This window comes from Macadamia integrifolia, chromosome 12, assembly GCF_013358625.1.
Source record: "Macadamia integrifolia cultivar HAES 741 chromosome 12, SCU_Mint_v3, whole genome shotgun sequence".
Lineage (NCBI taxonomy): Eukaryota > Viridiplantae > Streptophyta > Magnoliopsida > Proteales > Proteaceae > Macadamia > Macadamia integrifolia.
This window is the reverse complement of record NC_056568.1, coordinates 11,580,266-11,596,987: the sequence shown is the minus strand read 5'-3', so window position 1 is coordinate 11,596,987 and position 16,722 is coordinate 11,580,266. Positions and strand designations below refer to the sequence as shown.

The 16,722-nt window shown below is 39.0% G+C and overlaps 1 protein-coding gene across 1 annotated transcript in view; it reads right to left on the bottom strand.

The window, feature by feature from the left end:
• LOC122058420 (threonine dehydratase biosynthetic, chloroplastic) overlaps positions 1–7,889 on the bottom strand; it is a 16,870-nt gene extending 8,981 nt beyond the window's left edge. The window contains exons 1-3 of the mRNA XM_042621103.1: positions 7,349–7,889; positions 6,751–6,930; positions 6,374–6,643 (exon numbers count right to left, since the gene is read on the bottom strand). Coding sequence (XP_042477037.1) covers positions 6,374–6,643; positions 6,751–6,930; positions 7,349–7,822 — 924 coding nt within the window. The 5' untranslated portion in view covers positions 7,823–7,889. The remainder of the gene's footprint in view (positions 1–6,373; positions 6,644–6,750; positions 6,931–7,348) is intronic.
• Between the last annotated feature and the right edge of the window lie 8,833 nt (positions 7,890–16,722).

Here is a 16,722-nt window from a genome sequence, read left to right as displayed (position 1 = left end):
CTTATAATTAACTTCTGCATTAAGTGGTATCAGAGCTATGGCTCAAACAAAAGAACCCCAACCCACCCTTCAAGATGTGATAAAAGCAATCCAAGCTTTGTCTACAAGGTTGGATGGACATGACCAACAGTTGGCTGACCTAAAAGAGAATACTGCTGCCCACTCTAACACCCAACCAACTGTTGCCCAAACTAATGTTCAACCTGTTAATTACATTGGTAATGTTCCCAAAAAAGTCACTATGCAACTTAGAAGAAATGTCCCAGCTCAAAATGATGAGTATGATGAGTATGACAATCAGCTTTATCATCATGACGATACGTACAAGGTCAAGTTAGAATTGAAAGAGTACAATGGGAGGCACGATCCCCTCTACTACTAGGACTGGGTAACTTCCTTTGATGACTATTTCCGGTGGTACCGTATGCTTGAAGAAAGGAAAGTCCAATTAGTTGTCACTAAGTTAACTAGTGGAGCTAAGGATTGGTGGAGGAATGAAGAGAATAGGCTGATCCGCAATCGTCAGATGCCTCACAACTAGGAAGACTTGAAATTTATCCTTAACTATAGATTCTTACCATCCACCTACCGACGTCGGCTCTACTACATGCTGAATACTCTCAGGCAAGGTACTATGACTGTAGGAGATTATATTAATCGTTTTAATGAACTGCTTTCACGAACAAGTGCCCATAAAGAAGATGAAGAACTGCTCATATCCCATTTCAAACTGGGGTTAAGGTATAATATTCGTGAGAAGCTTGGTGTGATCGAGATACCCTCCTTAAGTACTTGTTTTGATAAATCACTAGAAGCGGAGGATCTGATCAAAACAACCTCCAGAAGGTACATCCAGCCAACTGACAATAAAAAGCCTTATGTACCAACCAAACCCACTGGATTTCCTACGCAAGCTCCACAAGATACACAGGATAAGGGGAAGGCTCCAATGGGAAGGGAGAGTGGATCTGTGAAATGCTACAGTTGTGGAAAGACTGGACACACGGCAAAATTCTGCCCTAAACGGGGACGATCCAACTCTGTCATTAGTGCCATCGAATCCAATCCGGATTTACAAATCCACGAACCTCAGGATGATGATTGGACTGTTAATGTTGCAGTTAAAGGAGAGGAGGATGAACTGGAAGATGAGCTTACACCAGAGAATGATGATCCTCAGGTTTATGTCAATGTGGTTGGAAGAATCCTAGTGTCTGAAACTAAGGGTGAAAACTGGAGGAGGCACAATATCTTCTACCTTAATGTCTAGTGGACCTCTCAAAGCTCAAGTGATTGTGGACAGTGGAAGTTGTGTGAATATGGTATCTCAGGCCTTTGTCATTGACGGAAAGCTTAAGACTGAATCCCATCCACAGCTATACAACGTATCTCTTCTAGACAACAACACCATGGCTGTAACTCAACGGTGTTCAGTCCCATTAAAGGTATCAAATTATGAAGTGTATGGTGTGATGTCATCCCCATGGTCCTCACTGTACTACTTAGAAGGCCTTGGTTATATGACAACAATGTGCTAGTGGGAGGTACTAAGAACCAATGCATCTTCGATCACAAAGGCAAACCATTCATTCTAAACCCACTCAACATACCTCAAGTAAAAGACAAGTTAAGGGCTGCCCAACTAAGGAGACAACATATCTTAAAGAATGTTGCTAAGACCTCTTCCAAAACAACCACTGAGCAAAAGAAGCAACGATGCAAAAAAATTTCAACAAGAAGAACACTGTGGACAACAAGCTATGTGTGCTGCCCCATAGAGAATTCCTGACCATTAGTGAAAAAACCAGCCTAATCATAGGCTCTTGTTACTAAGGCTGTTGAACCAGTGATAGAAGTAAAACATCCCCCACAAATCAAACAATTACTTGCTGATTTTTCAGATTTGGTGCCAGAGGAATTACCTGATATACTACCACTGATGAGGGATATTCAGCATGCTATTGACCTTGTGCCTGAGTCAATACTCCCTAATCTGCCCACTTACCGTCTTAGTTCTACAGAGCATGCCGAGCTCAAGAAACAAGTGGATGATTTATTAAAGAAAGGGTTCTTGGTTGAGAGCATGAGTTCGTGTGCAGTACCAGCCCTATTGACACCAAAGAAAGACAGATCATGGCGTATGTGCATTGACAGCCGGGCCATTAACAAAATCATGGTAAAGTACAAATTTCCTATTCCTCGTTTGGATGATATGCTTGACATGTTGACAGGAGCCTCCATCTTTTCAAAGATTGATCAACCGAGTGACTACCATCAAATTCGAATCCGTCCAGGGGATGAATGGAAAACAGCCTTCAAAACAAAAGCAGGCTTGTATGAGTGGAAGGGTATGCCTTTTGGCCTCACCAATGCACCTAACACTTTCATGAGGGTGATGACACATGTACTACGACCCTTCATCGGAAAATTTCTCGTAGTGTACTTTGATGACATAATAATATACAGCAAAGCACAAAAAAAACACTTGGAGCATCTGAGACGTGTCATGAGAGTACTACGGGCAGAAAAGTTGTACATCAACTTGAAGAAATGTTCCTTTATGCTGCCCGAGGTCATCTTCCTTGGTTTTATTATGTATTCACAAGGCATAGAAGCTGATCCGGAGAAGGTAAAAAGTGTCGTTGATTGGCCTATTCCAAAGACCTTGACCGAGGTTCGTAGCTTTCACGGTCTTGCTTCATTTTACCAACGATTCATCCGGAATTTCAGCGTCGTTGTAGCCCCAATTACAGAATGCACAAAATGGGGAAAAGTCCCATTTCAATGGACTCTGGCAGCCACTAAATCTTTCAACTTGATCAAACAAAAGATGACAGAAGCACCAGTGCTTAGACTACCCAATTTTGATCTTATGTTTGAAGTGCCTACTGATGCATCTTATGTTGGGATAGGAGTGCTTATGCAAGAGGGCCATCCGATTGCCTTCTACAGTGAGAAGTTGAATGATGCAAAAAGAAGGTATTCTACCTATGATTTAGAACTCCATGCCGTTGTTCAAATCCTCAAGCATTGGAAGCATAACTTAATTGGCAAAGAGGTGCTCTATTCAGATCCTGAAGCACTCAAATACTTGCACTCACAAAAGACCATTAGTGATCGGCACGCTAAATGGATCTCATACTTACAAGGATACGTATTTACTCTCAAGTACAAAGCTGGGAAGGAGAATCAAGTGGTTGTTGCACTTAGTCGAAAGATGATGATGATGAACACCTTCACAGTACAAAGTGCTGGAGTGGAACACATCAAAGAGGAGTACATTAGTGATGCTGATCTTTCAGAAGTATACAACCACCTACAAGGAGGACGGGATGACAAAATTTGCTATACATGATGGGTATCTTTTCAAAGGCACTAGCCTCTGCATCCCAAACACCTCTTTGAGACATCACTTGATTCGAGAGCTACATGGAGGAGGAATAGGTGGACACTTTGGCAAGGACAAAACAAACTCTATGATGAAAGACTTATACCTTTGGCCTCAACTCTTAAAGGATGTGCAACATGTGATACAGAGATGCCGCACTTGTCAACTTGCCAAAGGAGAAAAGAAGAATACAAGATTGTACACACCGCTGTCCGTTCCACACGCACCTTGGCAAGACATAAGCATGGACTTTGTCCTAGGCTTACCACCTATACGAGAAAGGTATGATTCCATATTTGTGGTAGTAGATCGTTTCTCCAAGATGGCACACTTTATCCTGTGCAAGAAGACTCTTGATGCAAGTCACTTGGCCAAACTCTTTTCCAAAGAGATAGTGCGCATACATGGTCTACCACAGACAATTGTTTCAGATAGGGATGTCAAGTTCATGAGCTGCTTCTGGAAGACCCTATGGCTGAAAACCAATACTAAACTCAAGTTCTCCACTGCATTCCATCCTCAGACAAACGTACAGACCGAAGTGGTGAACAGAAGTCTTGGCAACTTACTCCGATGTCTAGTCGGAGACTATAAAAAGACTTGGCCATCTATACTGGACATTGCTGAATTCGCCTATAATAGTTTCGTCAACCGCACCACAGGTCGTACACCATTTGAGATTGTCTTTGGACTGCAGCCTCAATGACCGGTTGACTTAGTACCTTTGCCACCTCAGGCCCATATTAGTGTGGAAGCCGGTGAGTTCCTTAGACACATCACCGAGGTACATATTGATATTCGTCGTCGCATCACTGTTAGCAATGACGGATACCAAGCAACTGCCAATCGACATCGTCGTTACGTGGAATTTTAGCCTGGTGATATGGTAATGGTTCGAATTCCACCTGAGAGGTTTCCTCCTGGTACAGTGCACAAGCTCCATCCTCAGAACATGGGTCCCTACAAGGTTTTGAAGTGCATTGGCACTAATGCTTACATGCTAGAGCTACCTCCTACTCTGAAGATCAACAATGTCTTCAATGTAGCTGATCTGAATATATTTGAGACACCATTCTGATGACGGTGACACTGAACACACCCTCAAACTTCCTCAATTTGCAAACCCTAAAGATAATGTCATCGAAGATGTTCACGACAACAAGTTCACCACAGTTCGTGGGGCAAAAGGTACTACTCCTTTCTCATCAAATGGAAAGGTTAACCACAAGAGGATTGTACTTGGATCTATGCCGATGACTTTCAACGCCTTGACACGGACCTCTATGAGCATTACATGTCCCTTACCCATTCATCGAAGTTGAATGATTCTAAGAAAGGGGGGGCTAATGTAGATGCACATTATGGAAGGAAATATAAGAGGAAGAAGGGTCCAGCCTTAGTCCACCTGAGTGGCTAGGGTCCAACCAAGAAGCCAGCCGAACCCCTACTTGGTCCACCTGAGTGACTAAGTACAAATAAGGATCCAATGGGCCCATCGGCTAGGGGAATAATTAGTAGTTGTTTTTAATTAATTAGTGGGCCATTGGGCCCATCGAGTTGAGTAAGTGGTATGTCGAGTCCAAATTGTCTTACGACTCTATTTGTTTTCCACATAGGTTTATTATTCCTAGTCCAATTTTGAATTCCTAGTTGTAATAGGAATGTCTTGTCCTATTGGGAAACTAGCTCCTAGTTGAAGTAGAAGTATCTAGTCCTATTGGGAAACTAGCTCATAGTAGTAGCATGATTGCTATTCTGCCCTCTATAAATAGAAGAGTCTATGTACTTATAATTTCAGATTTGAATAAAGAATAATTGCAGTCAATTGCTTAGAACAGCCGGGATAGCTGTGGGTGAGAAGCCCGGGCCGAGACAGCCACTCCTCCCCCACTTTTTCCTTTGTTTCTTCTTATTTAAAGTTTTCTATTTTATCCTAAAGTTATTGCTGTTGTGAGTATTCATAAGTTTAGATCGGTTCAAGTTACAAACTAGAATTGATTTCTCTCCTGAAGCCTACGATTATTTCTACTAGGTCAAAAAATAAGAAAGCTTGTAACTTCACAACCAGCCATCAGAATCCTCTCAACTTTGGAGGTTTTTGTACCCTCCCTAGGGACTATCTACGCCCAAGAGTGTAGCTCAATCGGACTCCTACAGACCTGGCCGCACCTCTCTCTCTCCAGCTCTATAGCAGGTCTTTCTCTCTCCTATCGGGTTGGATTTTGGGCTGGTTTTGCTCCTGCATTGGTGTTGTATCCTTGGGGGTTTATTTGATGGTCTTATTTCTTTGTTTCCTGCTCCTATTTGTATTATTTGGGGTTATAAACTGTTGGGGTAGTTTCTTGTAATCTACTCCTGCATTAGGGGGGGGAGGGTTCAAAACTATGAAGCTCCTCGTAATTTTTCAATTTTTAAATTCACTCTCAAAATTAATATGTTCCCTATAATTAAAGAGATTACCGAGGAGCTAGGACACCCTCAGAATATCATAAAAGAATTATTCAAACTGTTCAAGACTACGGTGTTGATGCCATCAATTTGATCGCTTCCTTCTCCGATACACAACAACCATTAAATGGAACATATAATGAAAAACATGAAAGCTGGTGACATATAAATTTAAACATTTCAACCAGACAAGAAATAAGCTAATATCTTCACAATCCAGCGAACGTCAAGAGACAATAAACGTCCCAAAATATGGTATACACACAACAGGATTAAACACCGCTGCAATGCAAACCAGATATAAAAGCAGGGCCTTAGTACAATGAGGTCAAAGTTCTCTTGATCCTGGGCAAAAATGATAAGTAAACAATGAAGCCGTAAAACTGCACGGCACCTAATCAACATGAGATACGTCCATACCCATATATATATATATATATATATTCCAATTCCCCCACGCTGATGTAAACTTAAAACACTGAAAAGATATCAGAATTTCACAATATTGAGCAAGGTTTATGAGAGCAACTCACAAACCTCTGGACGAACAGCCTTTACATATGAGGCGATTCCAGCTATCAGCCCCCCACCACCCACAGGCACAAAGATGGCATGCAGTGGGCCTTGCATTTGACGCACAATCTCCATCCCAATTGTTCCCTGCCCAACAATAACATCCGGATGATCAAATGGAGGTATGAAGGTGCGACCCTCCTCTTCACCGCGTTTTTTGGCATATGCTTGTGCTTCATCATAGGTGTCCCCTTTAAGAACAACGGTTGCACCTAATTTCTGAACTGACTTCCACTGAACAACAGAGAGTTTCAACATAAGAAGGGTTAAAGATTAATATCATAAAGAATGAAAGAAGTAAGAACAGTCAAATTAAATGCAACAAGAAAACAAAAAAGAACCTTAATTTCTGGGGTGGTAACAGGCATAGCAATCACGGCATCACAACCCAACCGCTTGGCAGACAATGCAACCCCTTGGGCATGGTTACCAGCAGATGAGCAAATGACTCCCTTGGCCAACTGCTCCTTCGAAAGTTTGGCCATCATGTTATAGGCTCCTCGCAGCTTAAATGAGAAAACCTACATATTCAACCATTCATACCATCTTAATCTATCCTACCAAACACCTTCATTCCCTACTTCAGACACAAAACTGGAAATTCATACCGAATTGCATTAAGATTTGAACCATTATCACAGCCCCCTAACGAGAAGATTATATTACACGGGTATCATTGAAAAGAAAAGAACACATTTTTTCAACATCAAACTCTTAAGTCAATTACGCAAAAAAAGAATACACTCTACTCTCACAAAATGCATAAAGCTTAAAAATTTTCACATTGAAAGTTTGAAACAACATTTGATCCCATGAAAATTCCAATAGAAGAAACAAAATAAAATAAAATAACTAAAAAATCCAAGAAAAAAAAATATAGAGCTGCATTTTATAAAATGAACATTGCAGGAGAAGAGGGAAAAGAAAAAAAAAACTCACAGACTGTAAATCCTCCCTCTTAAGCCAAACTTTGACGCCAATCCTCTCTGACAGCTTCGTTGCATACTGCAACGGCGACTCGATAGCGACGTCGTAAACTTTGGAAGAAAGTATATCGATCAAGTAATGAGGAGCACTGGGAGACCCATCATTGTCAGTGGCCACCATCCCGTCCGGTACCCCACCAAGTTTGCCGCTTTCATATTGCAAAGACTCGGGAAGGTACTTCTTCAGGGGAGAAGTTGAAGAAGAAGAGCTCTGAATCGTTTTCTCGGTAGAGATAACAGACGAGGCTGTCTGAGAGACCTGAGGCGGCGTTCCCTTCACGAATGTAGCAGCGACGAATGATTTCTTCTTCTTCTTCTGGGGCTTCTCCTCTATTGATGAGATCCTAATGGAAGATGTGAAGATAGAATTCACGCGATTCGAACGCAGCAGCTGCGCGTGTGAAGGAGAAAAACCCAGAGCCTCCATTGCAGGGCAGAAGCAACAAAGGGCGCGAGTTGCAACTGAAACACAACGGAGATGAAGAGGGTTTTGTGTTCCCCCTTTATATATAAGGGAGAAGAAGGTTTTCTGGTTTTACAACGGTCCACAGAAGAACCAATGGTTTCCAGAATCGTGAATCGTCCGATTCGTATCGAAATAGGGATCAATGATCCCGATTCTTACCTCTTCGGAGTTGGTATTGTGCTCTCATGAATCGGTTGGATCGGATCGATTCAGTACCAATTAGATCTGAATTGAATCGAACCGGTTCTAACCGATTCGATTCTTGACCTTTGATATAAACTGAACCATGATGGGCTCCTAATTGCATTTGCAGCCGCCTTGACAAAGACTTGTCTTTTCTAGTTATTGTGACGAAGACTTTTATCACCACGCGAGTTTCATGTTAAATTTATGGGCGTCCGTGTAAGATTTTGGCTTTTTTATTTTTATTTCTATTTTTGTTCTACCAAAAATATTTTTATTTCTATTTTTTACTCTTTTTTTTGGGTAAATATTTTTTACTTATTTTAACTCTCTCTAGTTGAATTTCTATTTTAATTTTAGAGAATTATTTGAAATTTCATTCTTTTGATTTTTGCACTCAATTTAGTAAATATAAATTTTAAAACAGTTGGAGAGCTATTTCAATATTTATATTCGAAATTAAATCAACATATATCATGCTAAATTTTGGTAAATATGTGTGGTATGGGTAAAAATTTCTACCAAAAAAAATATATATATGTGGGTTAAATTATTATTGTGATTAAAGTATAAAAAACATCATCTCTCTTTTCTTTCCCTTTATCCCTCTATCTTCATTTTGGCTAGAGAGCAAGGCAATGCCTCTCTATTAGGTTCATGTTTAAGCATTCGATATTGGAGCATTTGACCCAATGAGATTACAAGGAAAAAAAAATGACCTATGACAAGAAGAACGAGAACTTTCTCTACCTTTCCCCATCCCCTCTATGGTACATGCTTAAATAAGCTAGCACGCATGGCTTATATGATTGGGAGGTTTACTTGCAAGAGATTGCTTACGTGGCTGAATGGGTAATTATGCATTATATTATGTAAATTGTAATTAATGTAAGTCATGGATAGTTATATGTAGTTATTAATTGTGAAAAATGTATAGTTAATTATTAATGATGAGATGAGTTAAAGGTAGAACTTGTAGGAGAGGGAGAAGAGGGTAATTGTGTTAACCACAATTATACGTGTACTTATTAATGAAAGATAAAGTAGAAAGTAAATCTTGAAAATTCCAAAATTATCTCTAAATGAGATGAAGTAGGTTCTCAACCAAGCCAAACATGCTTCATCTTGTAAAGCAAAAAATCACCCTATTTTCTATTGTATGCACTTATGCATGAGTCATGCATTTGTTGCATGGGAAGTAGGGAGTTATATATGTGGCTGTGTAGTTACGTGAGTTATCTATTATGGACTTATGTTTGTAGTTGGTGCCATTATGTGAGTTATCCATCATGGAGTTACATGAGTAGCGTATGGCATATAGTTGGTATAATTATGTGAGTTATCTATCATGGAGTTACGAGTAGCATATAGCATACAGTTGGTATATGAGTTATCTATCATGGAGTTACTTGTGTAGTGTTTAGTTGTTGTAGTTATGTGAGTTACCTACTATGGAGTGTGGGTGTAGTTCTTGTATGTCTAAGAGTTATGGTGAGAATTTTTTTTTTTTTTATTCAAACAAAACATGGATAGATTAACTAAACTTGGGACTATTACATAGCATATTCGACTGATATTGTTTCTTCAATAGTGCCTCTTTGGCTAGAGTTTTGAGGTCCCCCATGTACTTAGCATTAGTTGTCATACAAAAGTTGGGGTAAGTAGAGTGGTTATCTAATTCTATACATACTAAAATCAAAGTTCTAAGCCATAAATTAAGCATAGGATTATGATTGTTTTGTAACAGCCATCCAATCTCCTTCGCATCGCTCCATACCTGATCTATCTTCATCTGCCATGCTCATGCCTTGGTTAATCCTTGGAGCAACCCTATAGCCTCCACTTCACCATCATTTCCTGTCATACAAAAGTAAAATTCCATTAATAGACATTTTCCATGTGAAATAAGACATAAAGTCCATGCTAATGTTTTTCCCACTGTATCCTTGACACTGATCATGATGATGATGTTTGTGTCTGTGTGTGGGGTTAGAGTCACATTTGATTGCATCCAATCAGATTGTGATTTGGTTTCCAAATTGGCCATCCCGTAAGAAATCCATAATTTAATCTGCTTGATTTTTTGGTGTAAATCTGGTTGTTGATCACAGAACAAATGTTGATTTCTGTGTTTCCAAATAAAGTAATCGGTAAACAAAAAAATAGAAAAGAACCATGTTTGGTCTTTCTTGGGGATGAGACCTAAGTTGAAGCAGTACATTATCATTTTATTCACATCTGAAATCGAAATATTATCTGGTTTAAAGCCCACTGGTCCAGCCGCCCAAACCCGCTTTGCAAATTCACACTCGAATAAAACATGGATCATGGTCTCCCTCTTGTCATGGCAGCCGCTAGAAGTGGGATCCATATCCACCCATTTGGATATGATATCCTTGGTGGATAAACCATTGTTAATGGTTCCATAGGAAGAGTTTAAATTTGGGGTGGATCTTGATTTTTCAGAAAAACTGCCACCACCTTGTGCATGGAGAGACGCACATGCACCTGTAGGAACAACCATTAAATTTTGTCAGCGAATTGTCCTTGACAAATGTTGTGGCCAGATTAGTCTTAAAGGACCGCTCTTTCTAGAGCAAACACCACCATTGATCCCTTTGTTGGGAAAGTTGGACCTGAGCTATGATCTCAATGTCATGACAGTATCGAATTTAATAGTTCAGTATTCCAATGCAGATTGATCATGGTGTCATTAACAGTTGTAATACAAGGATCTGTATTTTTAAAATTCACCAGATCGAGAAAGAGGTTTCCATTCTGTACCTATGGGTCATCCCAAAAGGAAGTATTAATTCCATTACCAATCTTTCTGATAACAATCTTTTTTAGCTGAAGGATGATCCTAATAATGCTATTCCAGCAAAAGGATCCACAAGCCTTCAATGTTTTGGGGTCAAATAGAGATCTGTTGTGGAAGTACCTAGCCTTTAGAGTCTTGACCCATAAGCAATTTTCATTGATTAATAGTCTCCAGCCTAGCTTAAGGAGGAGGGCCAAGTTATGAGTTTCCGAGTCTCTAATTCCGAGGCCACCCCTCGACTTGGGTTGGCATATTGTTTTCCACCCAATGAGATAGCATTTATTCTTTTTATTTGGGTCTCCATTCTAAAAATGAAGGTAAATGGAATCCAACTTCTTGCAAATGTTTTTTGGAAGTGCAAAGTAGTTCATGAGATATAAGGGTGTTGAGGCTAGAGTGGATCGAAGCATAACACTTCTCCCAGTAAAAGACAACATTTTGGATTTCCATAGGCTGATTTTACCTCTAACTCTTTCTAAGAGTTTGGAAAATGAGAGAGTTTTAGCATTTTGATGGAATAGATTGGTAACCAGATAGATCGAATTATTATCCATTTCCTTTATCATAATGGCTTTACACAATTGATTTTTGGTGGGGACATCAATGTTGGAGTTGAATGCTAGGCCACTTTTTTCAAAGTTAATGGTGAGCCTAGAAAGGTCTGAGAACAGCTCCAGAATACATTTGATAGTGGCTAAGTCATCATGATTAGCTCTACAGAATATAAAACTATCATTAGTAAAAAAAAGGTGGGTGATTTCGGGAGCATACCTGACAATTTTGATTCCTTTGAAGAGGTTGAGATCCCTATATGTAGCCAAAAATCTAGAGAGATCTTCCATAACAATGATAAAGAGAAAAAAGTTGACAAGGCATCCTTGTCGGATTCCTCTTGAGGCCGTAAAGTGATTGAACCCTAAGCCATTGATTTTAATGGAAAATGAATTAGTGCGAATGATGTTTCGAATCATATCAATCAATTTTTCTCCAAATCCCATAAATTTTGAATATAGCTAGGATAAAGCCCCATTCGACCTTATCATAAGCTTTCACCATATCTAATTTAATTGCCACAAAACTTGTCTTACATTTTTTCCCTTTTTAGGTAATGGTGAGAATTATGTGTGTGGTTATTGGAGTTTTTGTAACTTACTCAATTGTTGTGGTTATCTATTATTTAATGTACGTCCAACTCTATCAGGGGCATGAAGTTTAAACCCGATAAACAACTTGTTGTTTGAGGAGGTCCCCTCTATAAAGCCAATGTTTCCTTTTCTCTCAACTCTGTTTTCTAAGATATGTAACAGGTATGTATCACTTTGCAACCCCCTGTAATCCTAGCCTTACCCTCTCTACACAACTCCCACTCCACCCCCTCTTTGCAACTCCTGGCCTCTTGATTTACATATGCTTGAATCAATTAGTGGATCATCACAAATATTTCCCAGTCGTCTCAACAAGTGAAAGAGATTGCATGAGAAGAAATTCAAAGAGAAAGAGTGAAATCTTCGAGTACAAAAGGCAATACACGAAGGATTCTCTCAACAAATAATTGTGACCTCCCTTGATTAATTATGTGAAGGAATAAGACTACTAAAAGAATCCATTCTCGAAATTGAGATATCCAATGGATTTTTTTATGCTAGAATATTTTCAACTAGTACTGTGATACCCTACTTTCTAAACCCGGTCTAATTATCCGGTTAGTTCGGTTTGGTCTTGCAGGACCTGAACCGAGCGAGTTGAGTCGGGTACCCTATAGAACATGATGGCAATGGTGACTCTAAATTTGGGTTGGCCAGACGAGTCAGAGTAAGTAGCTAGTGAAGTCCACGTCCCCAAGTCGTGCATTTGCATGTATCACAAGGCCATGTACGCATAATAAAGGTACGTAGCCATGTTTTGTATTGAGTATGCATTTGGGTCAATTACCGAGAGTGAAATACATGTCAGGGCCGAGCTCCATCAAAATCCAAATTTTTGGGCTAAGTATTGGCCGACTGGTAGGTGGCCATAGGTGGGTCAAACCCACCTGTGTGACCTACCAGTCTGGTCATTAGATATTTTGACACAGGTATAAATAGCATTTATTACTTTTCTTTCCCCTTATTTATTGTTTTACACGGTGGGTGAGAAGAGTAAAGAATAGAGAGAGAAAAGAAAGAAAGAGAAGGGCAAAAGGAGGAAGAAAAGGGAAGAAGATGCTCGTTGTGCCTCACCGAGGTTGAATTTTTCGATTTCGACGCCTGATTAGTGATCCTTATCTCGAGATCTACGATTTGAGGTGAGTAAAATCTATATTTCTTAATCCCCCAAGAAACCCTAAGTGAAACCCTTCGATTTGGTTAGGAATCTTTTAGATCTTGTTAATTCCACTTGAGATGATGAATCTAAGGTTTAATGAAGGACCTACATGATGTTTTTGAAGGTTTTAGAGGAAGAAATTATAAGATTTGAGAAGCATTTGTTGATCTCTTGAGCTAGAGAAGAAATTTAGGGTTTTTGAAGTGTTCTTGAGCAAAGAGGTAAAATCCAAGCTTAAAACTTTGAATTGGTCCTAGATCTATGTTAGAATCACAATATGACACTTTAGATTGATGAAAAATGTGATTGAATCGACACTTGGTGGTTTCCCTAAGGTGGGATGAAGAATGGAAGTGAACAATAAAATCTCGGTTCTGAGTGGTGGGTGCCTGAAAATGGTCAAACCCACCAATCCAGAGCCCGCCTGTCCTGGATGGGCTAATGGCTCTATCGACGAGCAAGACCGATGGGCACCTAGACAGAGCCCCTAGGTCGAGTGGCGAGCAAAGACTGATAGGCACTTGGCCTGCCACTCCTGGCCCACTGGTCCTTATAGGGCCCCTGAGTCGAGCGGTGGGCAAGGATCGAAGGGTACCTCGCCCGTCAATTGACCTACCAATCTGACCCTTCAAGTTCTGATTGGGGCCAAATTTATCGGGCAACCTCCTTTGATGATTATAAATGCGTTGGGATCATCGTACCTCATTAATTATAAGTTTAAAGTAGAGGTGTACTAAACTCAACTCTTTTATGATAGGTTTTACTAAAAACTCACGTCATTACACCCCGGATCTTCCTCGTACTAAGGGTGATCATTGTACACAATTAGGTAAGTGGGAAGAGGACATTGACTTTATTTTCTGAGTGTTTTTGCATCATTTTATTATTTTTTTAGACTAGCCATGTCAACATTTCATTATTGTGTGTAGTTTAGTCATTCACGAATGCCATTTGCATGCATTGACGTGTGCATTATGAAATTCATTTATGACTTGATATACTGATATATTTAATTATTAAATGTTTATTCTTGCTTTGAGTTATGAGATGGATGACTTTAAATTATTGAATATGATGCATTGTTAGACTAAAGGCCATAGCCGGCTTGGAAACGAATGCATTGGTGACCCGTAGAATAGGATGCGGTGGTACTATGCAGTTGTATTATCTCATATAGGAGCATGCGGTTAGGAATTATATATCCTTGTGCTACGACCCTTCTCAGTAGGGGTTTAAGTGTTGGGTATATCACTGGGGGGAAGCCTGAGGTTGTGTACCAACAGCGGTGGTTAGAAGTACGCCAGGTCGGTAACTTTGGTGATATAATCAGAGGGCCAATTATACTACTTTTAATTTAATACAAGGCAAAGCCCATTTTACTTTAATGTTGCTAAGAAACATCAATTTACTTTACTATCGTTGAGGAATAAGAATTTAGTTTTACGGTACCCATGGCTGGCATTCTCCGACAACCCTATGGGCGTATGGTGGGATGGAGTTCACGACTCATACCTGGGGCATATGTGTATTGTGGTTGTGAGTAGCACATAACCTATGACTTAGATGTGATACTTAGGTGATCTAGGTTATAAAAATGGACTTCCATAAATATAGGTGCATTTGTATTGCGAATGATTGCTCGGTCTTTCTTTTCACTTACTGAACTAGTGAGCTCATTCCATGTACACACCATTTTTAGATGATTTTGTAGGTTATCTGGCTGAAGAGCTAGAGTCGGGACCCACTGTGGAGTTTCTAGCTGAGGACTGGTGGGTCCCTGAAGATCTTGAGCATGGGACCGAGTGCTCGTGCGAGAGTTGTGTTGCGGGACAGCAACATTGAATACCAACCTGGGATTCCTTTTGATTATTTTGTGATGTTACCCATTTTGTGCTTTGGATATTTAAATTGTAATTCTTGTGTATATATCACACCTACGGCCCCACATGTAAATGTATTATGTAATATAATTTGGGCATCAAGAGTATTGAGGTATTTATAGATATATACAGGTAAGACTTCCGTTGAAATATAGAATTTGCTTTCTTAGTTGTGTGTATGCTGTGTAGTGGTTATTGCAACAGATGATCCTGACAGGTTTTGGGTTAACAGGTGTTAGCCTAGTCACCGGTCCGGTTCTGTGTGAACGGGGTGTGACATGTACAGTCTTATAATTTCAATTTCTTGACCAAAAACCTAGTTGTTGACTTATTATAGAATTCAATGAAAATCTAAATGCAAATTGAACCAAAGAGAGCCTTGGGTTAAATAGATTTTTTTTTCATTACTAGTAAACAAAATCGATTAGCATGCCTATCTGTAGAATAAATTTGCAAGCCTAAAACTTTAATAGAGATCTTTTTTCTGAAAAGTCCATTTATATCATGTATAAAGAAATGACCCACATAATATTGATTGGGACCTACTCAAAATTACATCATGAAGGTCCATCAGGTTAATGAAAAATAAAATAAAAAATTGTTCAAATGCGAGTTTATCCATAATGGTTTTGAGGGAAAATTTTCTCACAATGCCAATGTACTATCATCTTCTCACATGGGTTTTCTTCTATTGTTTTCTCTCTCTTACCTTGATCATGTAGGCCTCATGTGAATGATATTGTTCTATGCGTTGGTGCAACGTGAGAGATTCCCCTCCCACATTACAACCTAGGAAACCCTCTCCCTAGTTCTTATAAAGGTAATACCAAATAGTTATATGAAAAATAAAAAACATAATAGGAGCATTTGTTAATATTCAATTCGATGTACAATTTGTTTCTAATATATGTCTCATTATTATTGTTGGGTACTACCTACCACATTTGTGATTACTATTGGCATCTTCACTTTCATCATTGAACTCTCTCACTATTTTTTTTTTTTTTTATCTTCCTAATGCCATCTTACATGGTACACACCTTTAAGGAATAAAAAGAGGCTTTAAGGATTTGTCATAAATTGACAACAACTATGCCACCTAAATTATTCAGAATTCTTTGGCACTTTTTCAATTAACATCAACCTTTTTCCAATAACCTGGCATTTGCCCTTGAGGCATTATCATTTTCTTGCAGGAATCGGGTTATTGCTTTCATTTATATCTTTTTATATTTATTCTGTTCTTGATTAATTAGACTTCTGCTTGCTTTTTCATTCTTTCAATCTTGAGAAGCTATGCAATTCCACAATATTCTCTCTTTCGTTGTTTTTTGTCCTGTTTTTTATTTTTCAAACCCATAGGCTATGTTTGGTTGTAAGGGGAATTTAAGGAAATGGAAATGAAATTTTCATACTTAAAAAAAAAATATATGTAATCATTACCCATGTGACTTTAACATTAACTTTAAATCATTCCATATTTGGTTTTAAAATTTCACTTTACTTTGCATCCAAAACCCTTTGCTATAATATGTAAAATATATCATTACTAAATATAGTTAAAAATTTCAAATAATTTATACAATCAATTGGGGTAATGATTTTAAATATTTCCTTTTAAAGTATGAAAATTTCACTTCCATTTCCTTTAAATTCCCATTGCAACCAAACGG